This window comes from Pyrus communis, chromosome 9 (assembly GCF_963583255.1).
Source record: "Pyrus communis chromosome 9, drPyrComm1.1, whole genome shotgun sequence".
In the NCBI taxonomy this organism is placed as follows: Eukaryota; Viridiplantae; Streptophyta; class Magnoliopsida; order Rosales; family Rosaceae; genus Pyrus; species Pyrus communis.
The window spans coordinates 26,695,880-26,716,734 of NC_084811.1; the positions used below are offsets into that span (position 1 = coordinate 26,695,880).

General features: G+C 37.2%; 2 protein-coding genes across 3 annotated transcripts; both read right to left on the reverse strand.

The window, feature by feature from the left end:
- Positions 1-12,770: 12,770 nt before the first annotated feature.
- LOC137744673 (uncharacterized) lies at positions 12,771-13,866 on the reverse strand. The gene is made up of 2 exons (XM_068484444.1): positions 13,724-13,866; positions 12,771-13,386 (listed from the first exon to the last, which is right to left on the reverse strand). The coding sequence occupies exons 1-2, from the start codon at positions 13,830-13,832 to the stop codon at positions 12,941-12,943; spliced, it is 555 nt and encodes a 184-aa protein (XP_068340545.1). The 5' UTR covers positions 13,833-13,866; the 3' UTR covers positions 12,771-12,940.
- A 2,911-nt stretch (positions 13,867-16,777) lies between these two features.
- On the reverse strand, positions 16,778-19,820 carry LOC137745782 (GPN-loop GTPase QQT2-like). 2 transcript variants are annotated; one of them, XM_068485795.1, is made up of 6 exons: positions 19,604-19,820; positions 19,343-19,481; positions 18,985-19,211; positions 18,315-18,605; positions 17,411-17,616; positions 16,778-17,275 (listed from the first exon to the last, which is right to left on the reverse strand). In XM_068485795.1, the coding sequence occupies exons 1-6, from the start codon at positions 19,700-19,702 to the stop codon at positions 17,005-17,007; spliced, it is 1,233 nt and encodes a 410-aa protein (XP_068341896.1). In that variant the 5' UTR covers positions 19,703-19,820; the 3' UTR covers positions 16,778-17,004. The 2 variants fall into 2 exon arrangements, with proteins under 2 accessions (XP_068341896.1, XP_068341895.1); XM_068485794.1 differs by having other exon boundaries at positions 19,343-19,484.
- Between the last annotated feature and the right edge of the window lie 1,035 nt (positions 19,821-20,855).

Genomic DNA, 20,855 nt, shown 5'->3' on the forward strand with positions numbered 1-20,855 from the left:
CGTTAAAATTGAGGGACCATTGCTCCAATTGCGTTAAAGTTGAGGGACTATTTCTCCAATTGGGTTAAGGTGGAGGGATCATTGCTACAAATTTTCTCATTTGGTTTTCTATATTTGTCCCTTGATTCAGCCTCACGTTCGTGGCACATGACTCATTTTAACAGAAATTCTAACATAATTGATGAAAAAGATCATAGTTGCACATTTTGATGAGTTAAGAGATCAATGATCATGAACTTTTAGTTGAGAAATCATTATTCTAATTGGGTTGAAGTTGAGGGATCATTCCTACAATTTTCTCTTATTTTGAAGTGTGTTTGTTTGTTTGTTTTTTTTTTTTTAACTTTTTTTTTAACTAAAAACTTATTTGGTAACTCTTTAAAATTTTAAATGAAAACTAAAAGCAACCTTGGTGAGTTTTTAAATTACGGCATTGAAAATTGTTACCAAACAAGTTTTTAATTTTTTTAATTTCACTATTTTCAGTTCAAAAATGACTAATAAAAACTAGAATAGTTATCAAGCTGGTCTTAATTACACAACTTTTTATTCTTTCATAGTTAGCAAAAAGTTTAATGCGATTGCACAAGCTTATATGTTTTAATTACAGTGTTCAAGTACAAGTCTCCTAATCACAACGTGTTCAAGGTGGACGGAGCTGGGTTCAAGGAATGCACTAAACCAACGGAAAATGATCAAGCACCACTTACCTCTGGGAATGACAAAATAAAGCTAACGACTGCTGGAAACAAATGGTACATTTGTTCAGTTAGCAACCACTGTGCTGATAAGGGGATGAAGCTTTTCATTACCGTTTCAGACGAATCATCTGCTGCTCGTAGCATCATATGGTCTGAATCATACCAAGTCATCATCGCCACTGTCATTGCAATCGTGGCAATTGTAGTCTAATACCACATGAATTCTTGATTTTTTTCTACCAATACTTTCATTTTATTTGGAGCAACTGAAGCTAGCTTAATTTGCACTACTGTCAGTGGCCTCAAATAAGAATGACTTTTCCTGGCTGCTTGACTCTTTAAATTACGTAATTTGCATTACTACTAAATGAAATGCAGTGAACCTTGCTGTTTCGTTAATCTGTCACATTCTTTTCGACAACATTAGATACAACTCTAGCAAGACTTCTTAAAGTAAAAAGGGTATTGGTACCCTTTAACTTGAGCAATGATAATACAATCACGTCTTTGATCAAAAAAAAAAAAAAAAAAAAAAAAAAAAATTCTTATATACTAAAACCCAGTTTCGGGGTTCACTGTTGATGACCAGTGGCTGGACGATTTTGCCCCTCGGTTTTTGGTTTCTTTGCCTGGTTCTTTTCTCTTTGCTACAGTCAAAACCCTATTTTGTACATTTGATTCACGCGTTTGTCATTTTTGGTCTCTCCACTTCGTTCGCAAGTCTTCTTTTGGGTTGAACCTTCTGCTTTTGCTACTCTTTCTCTCATCCCTACCTTATTCTCGCTGCTTCTCTGCAATTCTTTGCCGTTGTTGAATTAGGTTAGTCATGACTTCGTTGTGGATCCTTCTTTATAGATAATAACTGTTAGGCTTAAATCTTACTGACAATCTCTGATCCAGCAAAAATAATGTATAAGTTACAGCTAAATGAAATTTTCGGGCTAAATGAAATTTGACAATGCCACAAATTTTAGTTGCTTGACTATGATACGACCAAGGTTGGTCCCGACCACTTGCCCCAGTTCGTCTGCATTGTAACTGTCAATGGACGAAACTTCGAGACGGCCGAAATGTTTAGGTCGTCTAAAGAAGCTCAGAATGAGGCTGCCAAGGTCACCGTCAACCACCTCTCATCCCAAACCGGCCACTCTCATCCCAAACCGGCCATTCCTCTTCCTCACTAAACGCTCGATGGCTTCTGGAAATCTTGTCTTTTCCTTTACATGCATTTTGGTTTTTCTATTTTCCTTAATTTTCTAGGGTTTTTATTTTTTATTTACATGCATTTTTATTTTTATTTTTCAGGGGAAACTGATTTATATAAGATCCACCCCCAAGAATTGGTTGAGAAGGAAGGTTTTGGTTCACCAGTATACAGATCAAGGATGTATGGCGAACCACATAACCCAATCTTCGTTTCATCTGTGGACATTGAAGGCAAGATATTTGTTAGGGAAGAAGTGAAACGAAAGGAGGAGGCAGAACTGAGTGCGGCAAAGGCCGCTTACCGTGCATTAAGTGGCGTAAGTGTATTTTTATTTTATTTTTTTTAACTCATCAACTTCTTTCTTCTTTTTCTTCTGATATTTGATATGGGCCGGTGGATTTTCATGATCAAGCAAAAGCTGGCGACGAAGAAGAGGAAGATAGACCCTGAAGAGGAGGCAGAACAGACCCATTCCTTACCATCAGGTTCGAATACAAGAGACCCCATTTGAGTACATTACTATATAGCTTGCGTACAATTTATTTTAAGACTACAGATACATTCTTTTGCCATTTATTATTTCATATTGTTACATTGTTTCTATTCTTTCAGTCAATGAAAAATCTTAATTTTTTTATTGTAACCGTTTTAAATAGTAATATAAAGAAAATTGGATATTAGTTCAGAGGTTTGTACATAAATTAATTAGGTTGGAAGTTCAAATTTGAAAATTTATATGTTTGGCTGCGTGACATATATGGATAGATTTCCGGGTTATGGATTTAGACGCTAATAGTAAGTCTTTTTAATGTGCATTCAAGTGGAAAAAAACTGAGGGACTTGAATAAAAATAATTTGAATCAATAAGAGTTTAGTCTGAGAAAGTTATCAACCAAGAACCGAAATCAAGTGTTCCTATTATTTTTAACATATTTCGATTTGTATATTTTGTTCTTGGAAATTGCTTCCGCCGGCTCTAATATGGCGTCGTGTTGTTTTAGGTTCAACGCTAAGGAACGGATGTTTAGGTGGATACCCGCTGTTCTATTTCTTAAGATTTTAATTATGACAAATAATTTTATTTTAATTTCATATTTTGTTTGTAATTTTAATTTTAATTTTGTTGAACTATGCATGATTTTTGCGTTACACTATTTCTCATCCCATCACTTATATTTGAGATCATTAACTTTGCTTATAACCATGACTCGGTATCAATATTTGCCATTTGTTTAGCCATCGTAATATGTATTATAGGATTATAGTCATAGTTATTAGTTAATAGTTAATACTTAATTATCAAATTTGGCAAATTGGCAAGGAAAATTGCACTTACTTCTAATAATTGCCCATGTCTCACCCTTCTTTGTAAACGGTGATTAGGTTATTGAATCCATAATTTGTCATTACTAACTGGTTAATAACCAATGACTAGTTTGTCTGGTAATACACGCTCATTTTCACAATTTGAATGAATGATTATGATTAAATAATTGAACCAAAAATTTATCATTGATTCAGGATTAATAGTGGATAACCGTTGTCAAAGAAAGTCCGTCCCTACTTTTTTTTTTTTTTTTTTGGGTGTAGTCAATTTGGATTTCATATGATTTTAAGGGGTTGTAGTCAAATTAGGATTTTAATAAATTTTAAAATCCGGTTGTAGTCCATTAAGATTTTTAATAAAAGACTTTGAAATCATGATGTAGTCAAATTAGGATTTAAAAAGATTTTAAAGAATACATCCAAATCCACCGGTGATGGCATACTTGGGTCTTTCTTAATTTGATCCGATTGCAGATCAAATACTTAGATACAATTAAATCTCGAACATAGGGTGGGTCTACGATTTTGCCCTTGTATCATTTCAATAGGGATTTTGGGTTTGCGAGGTTGAAAATAGAGGCGGAAGCGGAAGAGGGATGGGATGATAAGGGGGAAGATGGTTAATTGTCCTTCACGGGCACTCTTTCTTCCCCACTTTATCCTCTTGACTCGCAACCATGGTTACCAATTAACGGATTTTGCTGCTAAAGGAAGTTGAGGAAGGATTGGGGTGCAAAGAGTATAATAAAGAGGTGGTGATGTGAATGTGATATAAGGTTATTTTAGGAATAATAATGGGTAGGGAAATAGGATTTTAGTTTTTAATTTTTTTTATAGTGGATGAAATTATAATGTGGATGAAAAAATATGACAATGAGGTGGGCCTATCATCACTCAAATTTAAATACCGTTATCTAGTGTGTGTGTGTGTGTGTGTGTGTGTGTATACAATTAATTACGTAATATCATGCCAGTGTAATAAGATGTTCACAACATAAATATTAATGTTGTTACGGTAATAACAATGTCCTTATGTCCTTAAGAATGAGAATGATTGTATTTATTTGATTAATTTTAAACGAAAGTAGCAGTGAGAAGTATAAAAATATGGAGTATGATTCTCTCTCCTCCTATTTGAATGGTTATGATTAAACCACGTCAATATCTTGGGTTGACTTCTTTATGAGAAGGGAAAGAAAAGTAGGAAAATGAAAGATGAGGGAATGAGAGGATAAAAAATTTAGAGGAGAGAGATTTCTACTTCTAAAAATATGGGTACAAATAGGAGAATAGGATTGAGCACATTTGTATAATCATGAGTAACTTCAATCTTAACAAACCCTAGAAGCACCCATTCAAATTACAAGCTATCACTTTTATTGCGTAGATGGCAAATATTCTATGGTTAGATAACCTCCAACAGCCACGCCCACAGCAACAGCTATTGCAATTGACCTGAGGATTGCCCTTTTACTGATTTTCAGCCCGAAAAGCTTACTGTTGTAGACAAATAGATCAGACGTGTCGTCAGAATTTGGAATCATCAATGGTCCCCTTTTTGGCAGTCTTATGGTAAGTACAACATGTTAGAAATTTTGAGTAAAAATTTTATTGTCCCACATTGGTCATTACCAAATGGTTCTCTCATTTTATAAAGCTTTGTCCATTGTAGAAAAAAATTGGAGTGATGGAATATGAAGAATAAAATTGGGCTCAACATTGGGGTTGGGCTTTAGGATGTACTAATTAATTGATAATTAATAGATAATTTATCAACAGATGGGTCTTGGACCTTAGGGCTTGGACTCTATCTTTAATTAATTATTTTTAATTAATTTTGAATTTAATTAATTAATTAATTTTTATCAACAAACTTATATTTTCAGATGAAGTTTGAGGTGATGAAAGAACGCAGAGAGCAAAGCATCATTCTCAGAAGATGTCTCCCAACAGACGCATCGCATTCTCATACATGTTGTGAACAGGCATACATCTATTATATATACATCCATCTGCATGATATTCAGTACACAAAAATAGAAAATTCTTCTTCTACAATTCCAAACATACTTACTGAGATAACCACAAGAAAATTCGACAGAAGTCAAGTTTTTCGATGCTGGAATTCTGACTTAGATCATTGAATCCTGATGAAGCAGACGTCTGTAAAACTACAAGCACTGAGTAGGGATGAAATTTCTGTTTCAAGGACATTGCAGTACGCAAGCCTTGATCTTCAATTTGTCTGTTTAATATTATTCCGTTTTTGTTCATACTCTGTTAATATGTTTATTCGCATTTATTATTTATTAGTATATATACATTAATTGTTAATATTTATCCAACACACCATTGCCAATGAAATATACTTTCAGCCATATATTCTTTTTCTACATGGTATACAGAGCAGGTTTCAAACCCTAACTCCCTTTTCTCAATATATATTTTTGGGCATTCATCCCTGCCGTTTCTCTTTTTCACCATGGGAGACTCTTCTTCCAATGGTAGCACCAACCTGTTTTATCTTTACCATTCTAACCATCCCAATCTTGTTCTTGTCTCTAAGAAGTTAAACGGAGATAACTACACGACCTGGGCACGCGGGATGCACATCTCCTTAAGCGCCTAGAATAATCTTGGTTTTATCACAGGTGATATTGAAGAACCCTCCCCTTTCGAGGACCCTGATGCTCACGCCTCTTGGAGGCGCTGCAATGATATGATCCTTTCATGGATCCTTCATTCCCTGGAGCCCGACCTTGCCAAATCAGTTTTTTTTTCCATCACCACTAAAGCTGTTTGGGACGACCATCATGAACGTTTTTCCCAGAGCAATGTTCCCCGTATCTTCCACCTAAATTGTGAAATTACCATAATCTCCCAAGGGTCCTCCTCGGTCTCAGCGTACTTCACTCGCGTGAAAGGGCTTTGGGACGAGCTCGCCTCTTATAATGATGCCTGCTCTTGTTCTTGTGGCACCAAACATGATCGTCAACAACTCATGCAGTTTCTTATGGGTCTCAATGAACCGTTTGCCACCGTTCGAGATCAAATTCTTTTGATGAATCCTTTGCCCACAGTCCGCCATGCCTGTTCCTCTGTCTCTCAGGTTGAAAAACAACGTGCCCTTGGTTTTTCACGTCCTGCCGAGCCCCCTACTGCCATGGTGGTGCGTAGCTCTCCACAGTCTTAGTCAGATCGGCCTCTTCTACATTGCACCTATTGTGGTTATGACTTCCACACTCGAGACACTTACCATAAACTTCATGGGTATCCTGTTGGCCATCCTCTCCATGGTCAGCCGTGGAGACCTCTTCACCGACCCTCTACTTCTGCTGGTTCTGCCCACAGCAGTGTTGCTGCTTCTTCTACCCGCAGCAATAATGTTGCCTCTCAATCCATCATAAGCCCAACAGGCCTTTCACGCCCTGGCCCATCTGCTCATCACTTGCAACAGCCCATTTTGGATGAACTGACCCCACGACCTGGCTCAGTAGCCCATCACATGCAACAACCCACTTTGCATGACCTGCAGGTTGCCATGCCTCATTTCTCTGTCGAGCAGCATTTTCGTCTCCTTGCTGCCTTCAATGACAACACGGCACCTATTCCTCAGGCCCATGCTGTGTCCAGTGATGACTTTGCCAAAGGTTTGTTACTCGTGGCTTCTCGTCATGGTTAATAAATCATTGACAGTGGCGCCACGAATCATATCACTTCTTCCGCTTCATGTTTGGTTAATACTTTTGCTTCACACATGCCACCTGTTTCTTTGCCTAGTGGTGCCACAACTTCAATTACTTTAACTGGCACTCGTCATTTAAATTTCTCGATTGATTTGGAAGATGTTTTATGTGTCCCTAATTTTAAAGTTGACCTTTTATTGGTTGATAAGCTTACAGATGGATTATAGTGTTCCGTAACATTTTTTCCTTCTTGGTGTGTTTTGCAAGACTTGGTTTCGAAGGCGATGATTGGTGTGGGTAAGCGACGTGGCGACCTTTATTACCTAATGGCCTTTGCCTCCTATCTCCCCATCCGTCAACCTCTATGCAACATCATCACCATACCATCCTCCTTATGGCATTGACGTGTTGGTCACCCTTTTCCTGGCTGCTTGCAAGTTTTAGGCTCTAATTTTCTTAATTATTCCTTTGATTATAGTCATGTTTGCGATGTTTGTCCTTTGGCAAAACAAACTCGTCAACCTTTTGATTTAAGTTCAATTTCAACAACTTTTCCTTTTGCTTTAATTCATTGTGATATTTGGGGTTCGAATAGTCAATCTTCCCTTATTGGCGCTCATTATTTTTTTACTATTGTGGATGATTTTTCCCTCTTTACGTGGGTCTTTCTCATGAAGCATAAATCTGATACTCAACAAATATTCAAATCCTTTCTTGCTTATGTTAAAACCCAATTTCCCACTAAGGTTCAAAGCATTCATACTGATAATGGAGGAGATTTTTTTTTCTTCGCAATTTTTTTTTTCTTTCTGATAATGGGGTTCTTTTTCAAACTTCTTATGTTTACAGTCCGCAACAAAATGGCGTTGTTGAATGCAAACATAGGCACCTTCTTGAAACCGCTCGCGCCCTTCGATTTCAATCACACCTTCCACTAAAATTTTGGGGTGAATGTGTCCTTACCGCTGCTTATACCATCAATCGTCTCCCTGCCCGACTTCTGCATAATAAATCTCCTTACAAGGTGCTCCATACTAAAACCCCATCCTATGACCACTTCCGCGTCTTCGGTTGTCTAGCTTATGCCACCTATATCAATCCTACCACTAAATTTTCCCCTAGGGCACATCGATACATATTCATTGGTTACCCTCATGGCCAAAAAACATACAAATTATATGACTTAGAAACCCATCGCACCTTCACCAGTAGAGATGTTATTTTCCATGAAGATTTCTTCCCTTTTGCTACCACGCACACATCTACCCAAACCCCTATACCTCATCTGCCATTTCCACCTTCCCTGGACTTTTCCTATCAACCCCCTCCAGGACCCACGTCAGCTTCGCATCCTGCCACATTACCCAACCCCCTACCTCCTATCATTGACACCACATCACCCATTCTCACCTCAAATTCTACGTCATCCACTCCTTACATTTCACTCCTGATCCCACATGTTCCTTCCTTCACCAATTCTCATACCCTACCCACAGCTCCTCCTATTACATTTCCACCCACGAAACATTCACCTCCTTTACCAGCCACCCGCACTTCTTCCCGCACCCACAACCCCCCGTGTTATTAAAAGACTACGTTGGCTCCTAGGTGATTCTGCTTCCACACCCATCGTTGACTTCGCATCCCGGTTCTGTCAAAGGTATGTGATATACACTTGGTAATTTTATTTCTTACCACTGTTTCTCTCCTAATCATCTTTCATATATTTACTCTGTCAGTCGGAGTTTGGAGTCATCTTCTTTTGCAGAGGCTGCTAGTGATCCTAATTAGCGTCATGCTATGAACGAGGAACTTGAGGCTTTACACGCCAACGGTACTTAGACATTAACTCCCTTGCCTCCTGGCAAAGTCCCTATTGATTGTAAATGGGTGTACAAACTAAAGCATAATTCTGATAGTTCTATTGAGCGTTACAAAGCTCGTTTGGTTGCTAAGGGTTTCACTCAAGCCGCATGTATTGATTATCATGACATTTTTTCTCCTACTGCTAAGATGATTACAGTGCGTTGTCTTCTTACCCTTGCTGCTAGTCAGTCTTGGTCTCTCCATCAGCTCGATGTTAATAATGCTTTCTTGCATGGTGATTTAAATGAGGAAATTTATATGTCTCCTCCTCCTGGTCTTCAGCGATAGGGGGAGAATCTTGTGTGTCGCCTTCATAAGTCTCTTTACGGTCTCAAGCAATGTTCTAAAAAAGGGCCTAGGCGGCCTCCTAGGCGTTAGGCGGTGGTGAGCCAAGGCATTTTCTTGCAAATCGGTGGGAAAAATCGGATGGGCTCTAGGCAGTGCTAAGCGGGGCTAGGCGGTTTTTTTTTTTTTTTAATGAAATTAAAAAAAAAAAATCCTATCTAAGTCTAAGTGGTTTAAAATTGTGAACTTGTTGCACATGTGTCATCCTACAATACTCCTCACTATGGTTATATGACATATATGCTTAATGTGTTTTTAAATTTTGGACTTGTTGGATACTCTTTTTGCATATTATCATTCTTTTATTATCTTATCCATGGATTTCATACAGTATAATTTTTTGTAAGTGTCAATATGCACTTATTTACAAGATATACAATAAATTTACCTAAATTTGCCTAAGCCGCCTAGGCGCCCGCCTAGATCCCCCCTAACCGCCTAGGCGCTAGGCGCCAGCCCGCCACCCAACTAGCGCTTAACGTTTTTTAGAACCTTGGTCTCAAGCAAGCTTCTCGCCAATGGTTTGCCAAATTCACTAGTGCCATTCTTTTTGCTGGTTTTCAACAATCCAAAGCTGACTACTCACTGTTCACCAAAAAGTCCAGTACCTCTTTCACATCCTTGCTCATTTATATGGATGATATTGTGATTATAGGCAATGACGACAGTGCCATTGATTCTCTGAAGTCTTTCCTTCGTGGTCACTTTCGGATAAAAGACCTTGGTGATTTAAAATATTTTTTTGGGTATTGAGGTTTCTTGATCTCAACATGGGATTTATATTTCACAACGAAAGTATGGATTAGAGATTCTCAAGGATTATGGTTTTCTAGGAACACAACCCATTGCTTTCCTTATGGATGATACAAAATTATTTGATAAAGGAGAACTTCTCAAGGATCCTGAAAAGTATCAACGTTTAATAGGACGTTTAATCTACCTCACCATCACTCGGCCGGATATCACATATTCTATGCATGTTTTGAGTCAGTTTACGCACGAGCCACGTGTACCTCATATAGATGATGCGCTTCGTGTTGTTCATTATTTGAAGTTTACTCCAGGTCAAGGTTTATTATTCCGTTCTGACACCCAGAACAAGTTAGTTGCATTTTGTGACTCTGATTGGGCAGGTTGTCCTATCACTCACCATTCGACTACTTGGTATTGTGTATTCTTAGGAAATTCTTTGATTTCTTGGTAGATGAAGCGGCAGAAAACTGTTCCACTTTCTTCAGATGAGGCATAATATAGGGCTATGGCATGTGCTTGTTATGAGTTAATTTGGCTTCGGTTTTTGTTAAAGGATTTTAAAATTTCTTTGGATGGTCCTTCTGTATTATTTTGTGATGATCAAGCAGCCTTACATATAGCCGCTAATCCTGTTTTTCATGAGTGGACTCGTCACATTGAGATGGATTGTCACTTTATACAAGATAAGATTACATATGGCACTATACCAACCAAGTATGTTGGTACGGCACACCAGTTGGTAGATTTGTTCACCAAGCCTCTCCGGAAGGACAAGTTTTTGACTATGTTACCAAGTTGGGAGTTCTTGACATCCACTCTCCAACTTGAGGGGGAGTGTTAGACAATAGAATCCTAGTTGGAGTCTAGATATGATTCTAATCCTAATTGTAGGCGTATTCCTAACTTGTAGGGATAATACCTTGTTGTGCAAGGAATGTAATTGTATATATTTTCTTATTCACGTATCAATGAAATATACTTTCAGCCCCATATTCTTTTTCTATATGTCAGAGGTATATAGTATATATAGCTTCATCTTATTTACAGGTTTCTTGTAGGCATGGTCGATCTACGAAGATCAAGAATTGTTCTTAGTTTGTCTAATACCCTAACCTTTATCTTGCTTTCTGTCTTTGTATTTCTTTAAAACAAGGCATGCAGAGAATCTTAGCTATAGCTAATGATGCCTTTCTAACATTTTGTAGTTGAATAAAAATGTATTCAGCTTCAAGGGATCTGACGATTGGATTCATCATTATTTCCAATGTATTTGCAGTCCTAAGCTTCTATGCTTCCAATTGTGTATTAAATAAAGACTCTATTTCTATAATTCTTCCTTAATAATACTTTTTTGTATATATACAAGATTTCGGTTGCAAAGAGAAATGGTTTTAACCACTAGCTCTACAAGCCTGTTTTGTTGCAGTAAATTCTGGAATGGAGTCAACAACACCAATTGATGCATATCATAGCGAAGCCAAAGACAGCTATTTCTATTTATAAACTACCCCCTTCTTAATAAACTAGTTCTCATATAGTTATATGAACAAGATAACAATATAGGTTTTTATTCCACAACAAATAAGCAAGGAAAATTCTAGAAAGAATAAATTTGATAGACAATATGATGTGCCAGTTTATGGTTAGATTTTTTTTTTTTATATTTAAAAAAATAAAATAATCATTATTAGCTGTCGCATCATGTGATCTATAACATATAATTACAATAATTGATCTCTTCAGCATCATCAAATGAGCAAATACCACTACAGGAAAAGCAAGCAATAGTTACAAAGACTAGTAGTTATTTGATGATTGTTGTTGGCGTACCAATGATGTTATCAATTAGAAAAATGGGAAGAAAAAAAAAGCTAAAAAGTACGCAATGGCCACACCACTATGGTTACTAATATATTAAAATATATTCTTTTTTATTTTTTGCCGTCTTTTTCTCATTGGTAACACATTGTTATACCCTAGGAAACATCAACCTAGTACAAGGGCGTAGCCACGTTAGGGGCCGAAGGCGACCATGGCTCGCGGCCCATTTTGTTCTTCAATGTAATGCAATAATATGTACATATCAAGAAAAATTGCAATGATATGTTTTGAAATTGCAATAATATGTTTTACATGTAATGAATTTCAGCTTTTCGACAAAAAAAGAAAGAAAATTGCAATGGTTTTGGCAACAAGTAATATCTTCATAGTGAACTATTCATTTGTTGTATGCATTTGAATGGCTTAAATATCTCTAAATGAAATGATTTTTTGTAAATAAGATCTTTAAATGATGATAAAGAGAATGAATAATTCTGATTATAATGTTCGGACAGTAAAAATTTGTTTATCGTAACTAAGAGGACAAATAAGTCCCCCAAAGACGAGCATTATCAAATAGATATTTCTTTTCATATTTAAGCTTCACTATTTTCGCCATCCCCCCTCTTCCCTCCCCTCTCCCCCTCCCTAAAACATCGAATTTAATGTTAATATTCTATTATCTTCCTCCAATCCTCCATCTTTGAAAGTACGTACGTCTACCACTTTATCTCTTTTTATTCATTCATTTCCTACTCTTCCTTCGTTAATTGGTTTAGTAATTGGAGACAAATTTCATATTCAATCTTGAGTGGTTATAACGAGACAGAAATGCTTCTGTAAGTCTTTTTGTTCCTGTCTCCTAGAATGGTGGATTGTGGTGGCGAAGCTACCAACTAGTCATTTTAAAATATATATATATCTGTAGGGAATTGTTATTGGCACACTAAAATTCTCATTCTACACTCCAAACTTTCTATATTTAGAAAGAAAAATACACTTGTGAGAAGTATAGAATGAGATTTTTGGAGTGTCAATAACACTTCCCCATCTATAAGTGCCGCTCTTTATTTCACAAGCTATATTTTCATAAATCTTTTAATTTTAATATTGTGTGTGGTTTTTGTATTTGGTATTACTTTATTCGGTTAATTGGTATATATGGTGTTGTGATTATAATTGATTACAGTTTTTCAACGGTACTTGCTAGTTTGCTAGTATTGCTACAAAGGCATTCATGGAACTTGATCTGATGGAAGTTCCCTCAAATCAAAGGCATTCAGGGAGCTAGCTGACTTTGTATATCTAGATACTGCATAACCTCCCAGCGCCATGACCAGAATAACCACCACCGCTGTCTTCTTGCTCAGTCTTGGCCTCAAAACTCTGCTTCTTAAACAAACTAAGTAGTCATTAACTGACGACCATGCAGCATTGTCTGCCCCGTGTGATCCAGCTGATGCGTTAGAATGCTGAGCTTTCTTTGGAATAGTTATGGAAAGAATTCCACCAGAAAACTTAGCGCGGATTCCGTTCGTAGTACAATTTTTAGAAATTTTAATCTCTTTACAGAAGCGGCTGGGTAAAGCAGATGTAGTTTCTTCAACCCTAGGTTGCTTTCCGCTAATGTTTAGGATGCCCAAATTGTTGATTTGAACTCTAATATCTTGTCTTTTGAAACCTGCATGCGTGCATCAACGAGAAAAACAAAAATTACGAAAGAGAAGATGAAAGGAAACTTGGTCTCTTGCCAAACAATTGTCATGTTCACATTGTCGCATTGCATGTACAAGCTCATATTTAGACTGTCAATCTTGACTACAATTTAACAAAAATTCTAGCGGAGTCAATGTATAGCATGTATTATTACTGAGTTTAACACACAACTAGATGTGCGCTGAAAATTTCATGAAATTTAACTGGCGAATCTGAGTCAATTAAAAAGCAATGTATACTATACATTGATGCATAACAGAAGGACTCGATATTTAGTCAAAATCAATTTGATCTAGTAATACCTGGTAGATGTACTTCAAGAATGTTAAATCCTTCCTCCTTATTCCATTGGCAAAACGGTTCAAAATCCTCATAAAACTGCTCATCCTGTGCTGCAGTTTTGGTTTCCATTGGTGATGAATAATTCTTTTCTCTCTTTAAGGGTTTCAATAGGGAATGCAAAAGGAATACATAAAGGTCTCTCTTTCTTTCATCTTATAGATACATGCTGAAAGGGTTGGGGACAAGGTAGGTATAGCCTAAAAGGTTTCTTCTGGGTTTCCTTTCAAAAGAGAATGATTCGATTTCTTTATTTTTTTTTTACTTTTCTTAAGTTTTCTTGTTCCTGCATTGATATAATTTCTTCATCCTTAAGATATCAGGCATATGCTACTACTTCCAGAGCACACCATCAGCTAAAGGCTTTATACTGAACTGTGGAAAAAAATTATTTTGCCGACAAGGAAGCAAAGCGTATAATTGCTATGAACAATCTTCAATTAGAACCGTTCAATTTCTCAATAACTATTTAATATCATCTCTTTAAAAATTAATCAAATTACGGATCATTTGGCCATTATCAACAAATTGACGGTTCCTCATGAGGATTTTAACTATATCAAACTGTTTTATTAAGTTAATTTTTTGAGAGATGATCTTTAAATTATATGACGTAAGAAATGAACTATTTTGGTTGTGATGTGTATGATGAAAATTTGATACGCAATTCGGATGAGGAAAGGCCCTCCGAGTGTTATGATCCTCTCTCCTCCGAGAGGGTTGCTACTGTGCACCTTTGTGAAACAGAGTAAGGTAGCTAATAAGAATTGATCAGACGTTCTTCAAGAAATTACACTCATTAAACTTATACTCACAATTATCGTAGCGAAATAGTTGGATTATACATGGATTGTACAAATATAATCTTTGTATCTTTTTCATATGTAAAAAAAAAATAACAAAACAAAGAACATGAAACAGAAGAGTACCATGGGGAGGAATCTGGTAACTGTCGATTCGATCCTCTTTAGGGAACTTGCAATAAGGTATAAATCCTCGTAAGAACATGTAACGTTCTTTACAGGTTTCTTGTAGGCTTGGTCGATCTACAAAGATCGAGAATTGTTCCTTGGTTTGTCTAATATCCTAACCTTTATATATCTTGCTTTCTGTCTTTGCATTCCTTTAAAACAAGGCATGCAGAGAATCTTAGCTAGCTGATGCGCCTTTCTAACATTTTGTAGTTAAATAGAAGTGTATTCAGCTTCAAAGGATCTAACGATAGGATTCGTCATTATTTCCCATGTATTTGCAGACCTAAGCTTCTATGCTTGCAATTGTGTGTTAAATACAGACTCGATTTCTAAACTTCTTCCTTAATAATACTTTTTTTGTATATACAAGACTTTGGCTGCAAAGATAAATGCTCTTGACCGTTATCTACAAGCCTCTTTGCTCTCCTTAATTAGTAATACATAGGTGAAAAGATAGTCGCAGTTTTGTTACAGTAAATACTCAGTGTGAGTACAAATGGAGTTAACAACACCAAGTGATGCATAGCATAACGGAGCCAAAAACATAGCCATTTCTATTCTAAACTTTCCCCCTTCGTTATAAGTTAACCCTCATATAGTTATTTGAACAGGATAAATGTATAGGTTTTTACTCCATAACAAAAGAGCAAGTATAGGTTATAAATTAATTCTCATATAGCCATATTTTCCTGAATCTTTTAAATCATATACATTAATGTGTGGTTTATGTATTTGGTATTACTTTATGATTATAATTGATTACAGTTTTCAACGGTACTTGCTAGTATTGCCACAAAGGCATTCAAGGAACTTGATCAAAGGCATCAGGGAGCAAGTTGACATTGGAAATCTAGATACTGCACAAACTCCCAGAGCCACGACCAAAACAATCACCACCGCCGTCACAGCCGTCTTCTTGCTCAGTCTTGGCCTCGAAACTTTGCTTCTTAAACAAACTAGGTAGTCACTAACCGACGACCATGCAGAAAGCTGAGCTTCCTTTGGAATAGTTATGGAAAGAATTTCACCGGAAAACTTAGCCCCGATTCCGTCCGTATTAAAATTTTTAGAAATTTTGATCTCTTTCCTGAAGCGTCTGGGTAAAGCAGCAGATTTAGTTTCTTCAACCCTAGGTTGCTCTCCGCTGATGGTTAGAGTGCCCAACTTCGTGCAGTTTTGAATTCTAATATCTTGTCTTCTGAAACCTGTATACATGCATCAACAAGTGAATCAAAAAGTACGTAAGAGAAGATGAAACGAAACTCGGTCTCTTGCCAGTTGCCAAACTTATGTTGTCAGACAATTGTCATGATTACATATCGCATGTACAAGCTCATAGTTAGACTGTGAATCTAGATCACACATTTAACAAAAATTCTAGTATTGCATGCATTACTGAATTTAACACACAGCTAGATATGCGCTAAGAATTTCATGAAATTTAACCAGTGAATAGAAGTCACTTGAAAGGCAGTGTTTACTATACATTGATGCATAACAAAAGGACTCGATATTTAGCCAAAATTCGATTTGACCTGGTAATACCTGGTAGACGAACTTCAAGAATTTTAGTTCCTTCCTGCTTCCATTGGCAACGCGGTTTAAAATCATCATAACGCTGTTCATGCTGTGCTGCAGGTTTGGTTTCCATTGGAGAGAAATATATATATATTTTCTCTCTTTTAGGGTTTCAGTTGAAGGGAATGCAAAAGGAATATATGAAGGCCTCTCTTTCTCTCATCTTATATATACATGCTGAAAGGGTTGGGAACAAGGTAGCTATAGCCTGAAAGGTTTCTTCTGGGTTTCCCTTCATAAGAGAATGATTCGATTTCTTTATTTTTTGTTTACTTTTCGTAAGTATTCTTGTTCCTGCATTGAATTTGAGGCAATAATTTCTTCAACCTTAAGATGTCAAGCATATGCTAATGCTTCCAAAGCACATCATCAGCTATAGGCTTTATAGTGAACTGTGAAAAAAGGTTCTTTTGACGACAAGGAAGCAAAGCGTATAATTGCTATCAACAATCAGAACCGTTTAATCACGATTATCGTAGCAAAATAGCTAGATGGGTTATACATGCATTGTACAACCAATTTCATTGTATTTTCACCAACAAAGTTTACATCCAAACAAATTGATGAAAAAAATACTCCTTTACCAACGTCCACCCCCAAGTGATAGCATCGGCATCCATTCCCTTGGTAACTAATAACTAGTGAGTTAATACTTTACAATCCAAAAAACATCTGCCAGCAACGAAGCATCACTAAAATGAGAACCTGCCAACCTCTTCGTCTTCATCTTCATCTATACCTTCCTCATCTTCAGAAAAAACCTCATCTTCCTCTTCAACTTCATCTTCTTCATCCTCATCCATCATGGCTTTACCCCTCTCATCTTTGTCCTTCAAACCGGTGCTCAAGACCACAGTTTCTCCCCTGGATTTCTCCATATCCTTCCTTAACTTCTCCATGTTCTCCTTTCTGTGGTCCTCCTCTAATCGTTGCTTCTCTGCCCGTCTCTTGTCCAGATCAGCCCTACAGAAGCAATAAGAAGCAGGAAATTGTTAAAACTAGATCAAATATATACATAATCATGGCCTACATCATAGACATATTCCCACTGGCATTATAGCATAAAGTGAAGGTAGGTTCTTGAAGTTCATGCATTACTTATAAGTTTCCATGTATTCGTCAGTACTTGCTTCAATGGCGTTAAAGAAATCCTTCATTCCAGCACCAGTAACCGCAGACACTCCAACAGACCGCAAGTTCTTATAGAATTCATCCAACACAAGGGAGAGGCTCTGAGCCAAATTTGAAGAGTATGAACTATCTGCACTCACTGCTGCTTGAAATGTCTCAAAATCCTCCATCCACTGCGTGAACACAGCAGTTTTCAGGACAAAGAAAGTAAAAAAAAAAAAAAAAATCAAAGAACACGTTTTACATGTTTGAGATTACAGCAAAAATAGTAGAACAGCTGAAACTTAAGTGCATCACAGTAATTTAGATGAACAGAGTCAAAATAGGAAGAGAAAAAATGCAGTATTCCAAAAACAAAATACATTGAACTACTATTCTTCTATATAAATTTTGAAATTATTTCCATCAGGCTACTTAAATCTGGACATATAAAAATGGTATTCCAACACTTGAATCACAATAAGGTTGAACAGAGCTAGTCTACTCGAAAAATGGCATAATCTAATCGCTGAGATTGTTTTATGCTCTGCTACCTGTCACTACTAGAGTTTCATATGACATACTGCCCCCTAAAAGAATTGTTGCACAATCTCTACATTCGTTTGGTATTTTAAACTTAAATAACTATAAACCACCTGAGTTTGAGACAGATTCTACCGCTAGGCCAGAGCAATATATTCCTGGAACCATCTACTGCTTATATCATGGCCAACTGACTTAACTTATGGTTTACCCTAAAAGCTAGCAGACACACCATATTCAAGCACTTCAGCGATGCGAGTATGTCATTAAAGTGTTTATGTATATGTGTATCAGTCTATGTCTGCATGCACTCTCCTGCCTGCACTTACATCTAAAACTGTAAACATACCTCCAAAGCAAACTGATGTTGAGCAACGTCAATCTTGTTGAATGCCAACACAAGAGGCAGCCTTGTCTTGTAAAGGATACTGCAAGCGTACAACATATTGCTCATAAAAGTAACTGGACTAGCTGAACGAGGCGTATCTACCACATACGCGATTACAGTGGGAAATGTTGAAGCAAATGCTTCTGTGATGATAGCACCAGAAGCCGACCAAGTGAATATCTCAATCTGACCGGGAGTGTCCACAAGAACATAATCAAGCTGATCCGCTCGCTTCTCAATGACAGAGACAACCTGAAAATTTAGACGATGATGACAATTTCATTTTTTATTAAATGAGAGAAAAAGAATGAAGCAAATAAGAAAACATGAGTTACAAGAACCACATTAAGAGCTTAGTCATATGGATCCAACCAAAATCGCCATGCATTTGGAAACAATTTGAAAAATTAGAACCAGTACTCAAGCCAACGATGCAATACAACATACAAAGTTATTGAATGAAATCACCATAAAATCTGATGTACTATGCATGTGATACAAAACTCCTCTGAATGCTTATGAAGACGGGTTATGATAGTAACAGAATGGCACCGTGTCTCATTCACAGGGCTCTCCAAACGCTCTAGTCAACAAAATGATTTAAGGTGAAAATTCAAAAGCAATTTTTTACCTCATCAAACTTGGTAGCAAACAAGTTGAGTGAAGTCAAAATCCCACCATTTGGTCCAAGATTGAACTGTTTCATCACCTCCTTGTACCGAACAGTATCCCTTATGTCAATGTTGGCACCAAACGGGAGAGTCATCACAGCCGGGTCGAGATTCATCACATAGCCACGAATGTTCGATTCATGTGTGTGTGAAACCAACCGATGCATAAAGGTTGTCTTGCCACTCCCTAAGTAAAAACCCATAACGCATTTCAATCGCTTAACTTCGAGTAGTCACATAGTAAGTTAATAACACAATTCTTCACCAAACTAGGAACCGAAATGCATCAAGTAAAACAACCAAATTCGATGAAGTTACCTGCCATGCCCACAACGATTACAATAACCGGTTTTCTCTTGAAGTTGGACACTGCTGCCTGCCCTGATCCAGAAGACGATTCCTCAACTTGGAGTTTCTTCATTGAATTAGTAAGCTCCTCATTTTCTTTCCCATCATTCTTCTGAGCAAAATCAAACACAAAAAGCTTCATCCAGGTTCAATCAAAAACCAATATAGTTAAGAACTCGACAAACAAATCCTAGTGTGCTAATGAGAGAGAAGGTGAGAGAGAGAGAGTACTTTGATGGCAGACGAGTTTTCAGAGTCCATGGGAACTGGCGGGTCGCCTGCTTCCTGGGATTTGATATTGATTTTCTGGGAATCGGAATCAATGTCCATTTGAGTGAAGGAGAGTTGCTGGGTTTGGCTGCTCGTCGGAAGTAGGGCTGCGACACTGTGAGCTGCGGCGGGAGTGTGGGGTTTATGGGAGGTTCAGGGATTTATCGGCCGAAACGGAATAAAAGGGCCGAAATTTGGGAACTATTTGACCTTGACCTGTATTTCACGCAAATTCTGAAACCCTGTCTTTTATTGTGTATACGACGTCGTAGCGGGCTCCAAATTATTTGACAGAAAATTGCACAAACACCCGCTGAAGTATTAAGGGTGTGCAAATATACCACCCAATAAATTTTGATAATTTACCACCCGAACTAGTGTTTTAGCACTCGTGCTCTTCATTATTTTTTGAAAAAATTCAAGTGCAAAAACGTATCACCTGAAGAGCATGTGAGTCGTTTTTCAAAAACATTTTTACTACTCAAGTATATATAGGTGACAAGTGAGAAACCAATTGATTGAAGCTCGTAAGACCTATCTTATACCTCTTCAAAGACAAGTTGTAGATTTGTAGTCAAGAAAATTATAACTCAAGTCGTCTAACTAACGAGTGGTGTTTGTGCTTTATTCTTTCTTTTTTTCTTAAAAAATAGAACCAGCTGGTGTCTTGCCTTGATAATCTACTATTTTGGAGGCTCAGAAGACTCACAAATGCATTGTAGTCTTCTCCAATCAAGATTGTGTGATTTACCAGTCTCAGAAGTCAAATTCAAGATGTGCCGTTTGAAATACGGGTCTGAAATGCATCTCTGACACTGAGCAACTATGTGGTAGTTAACAATTGATATTTAAAGCATGTATGTATGACACATGTACAGTGGTTGAAGAAAAAAGAGGGCGCAAGGACCATTACTTTTTCAGTGCAAATTCTTCTCCCCAACCGGAGGCACCATCCACCGGTCACGTTTATTGAGTCTAGAGTCGTATACAGCAGGCGGACAAAAGTCTTTCTCGTCTTATGTGAACTTGGGTGGACAACGTAAATAGCAGCTATGTATTTTTCTTAATAGGGAAGGGGGAGGACCTCCAATTGTTGTGGTCCTCTCTCCTTTGGGATCGAGATTTGGAACAATGCGTCTTGTGGATTAGAATCAAGGGACTAATCTCACCTAATTTTTAGTTCAATTAAAAAAGTCTTCAATCCTTAGTGATA

Excerpts from the sequence above, each read along its gene's own strand:
- LOC137744673 (XM_068484444.1), bottom strand. The coding sequence starts at position 13,832 with ATGGAAACCAAAACTGCAGCACAGGATGAGCAGTTTTATGAGGATTTT. Across the intron at positions 13,387-13,723 it reads TCTTGAAGTACATCTACCAG|GTTTCAAAAGACAAGATATT; the intron begins GTATTACTAGAT and ends GCACGCATGCAG.
- LOC137745782 (XM_068485794.1), bottom strand. The coding sequence starts at position 19,702 with ATGGACATTGATTCCGATTCCCAGAAAATCAATATCAAATCCCAGGAA. Across the intron at positions 19,485-19,603 it reads AAAACTCGTCTGCCATCAAA|AAGAATGATGGGAAAGAAAA; the intron begins GTACTCTCTCTC and ends GATTTTGCTCAG. Across the intron at positions 17,276-17,410 it reads GAATACATGGAAACTTATAA|GGCTGATCTGGACAAGAGAC; the intron begins GTAATGCATGAA and ends TTGCTTCTGTAG.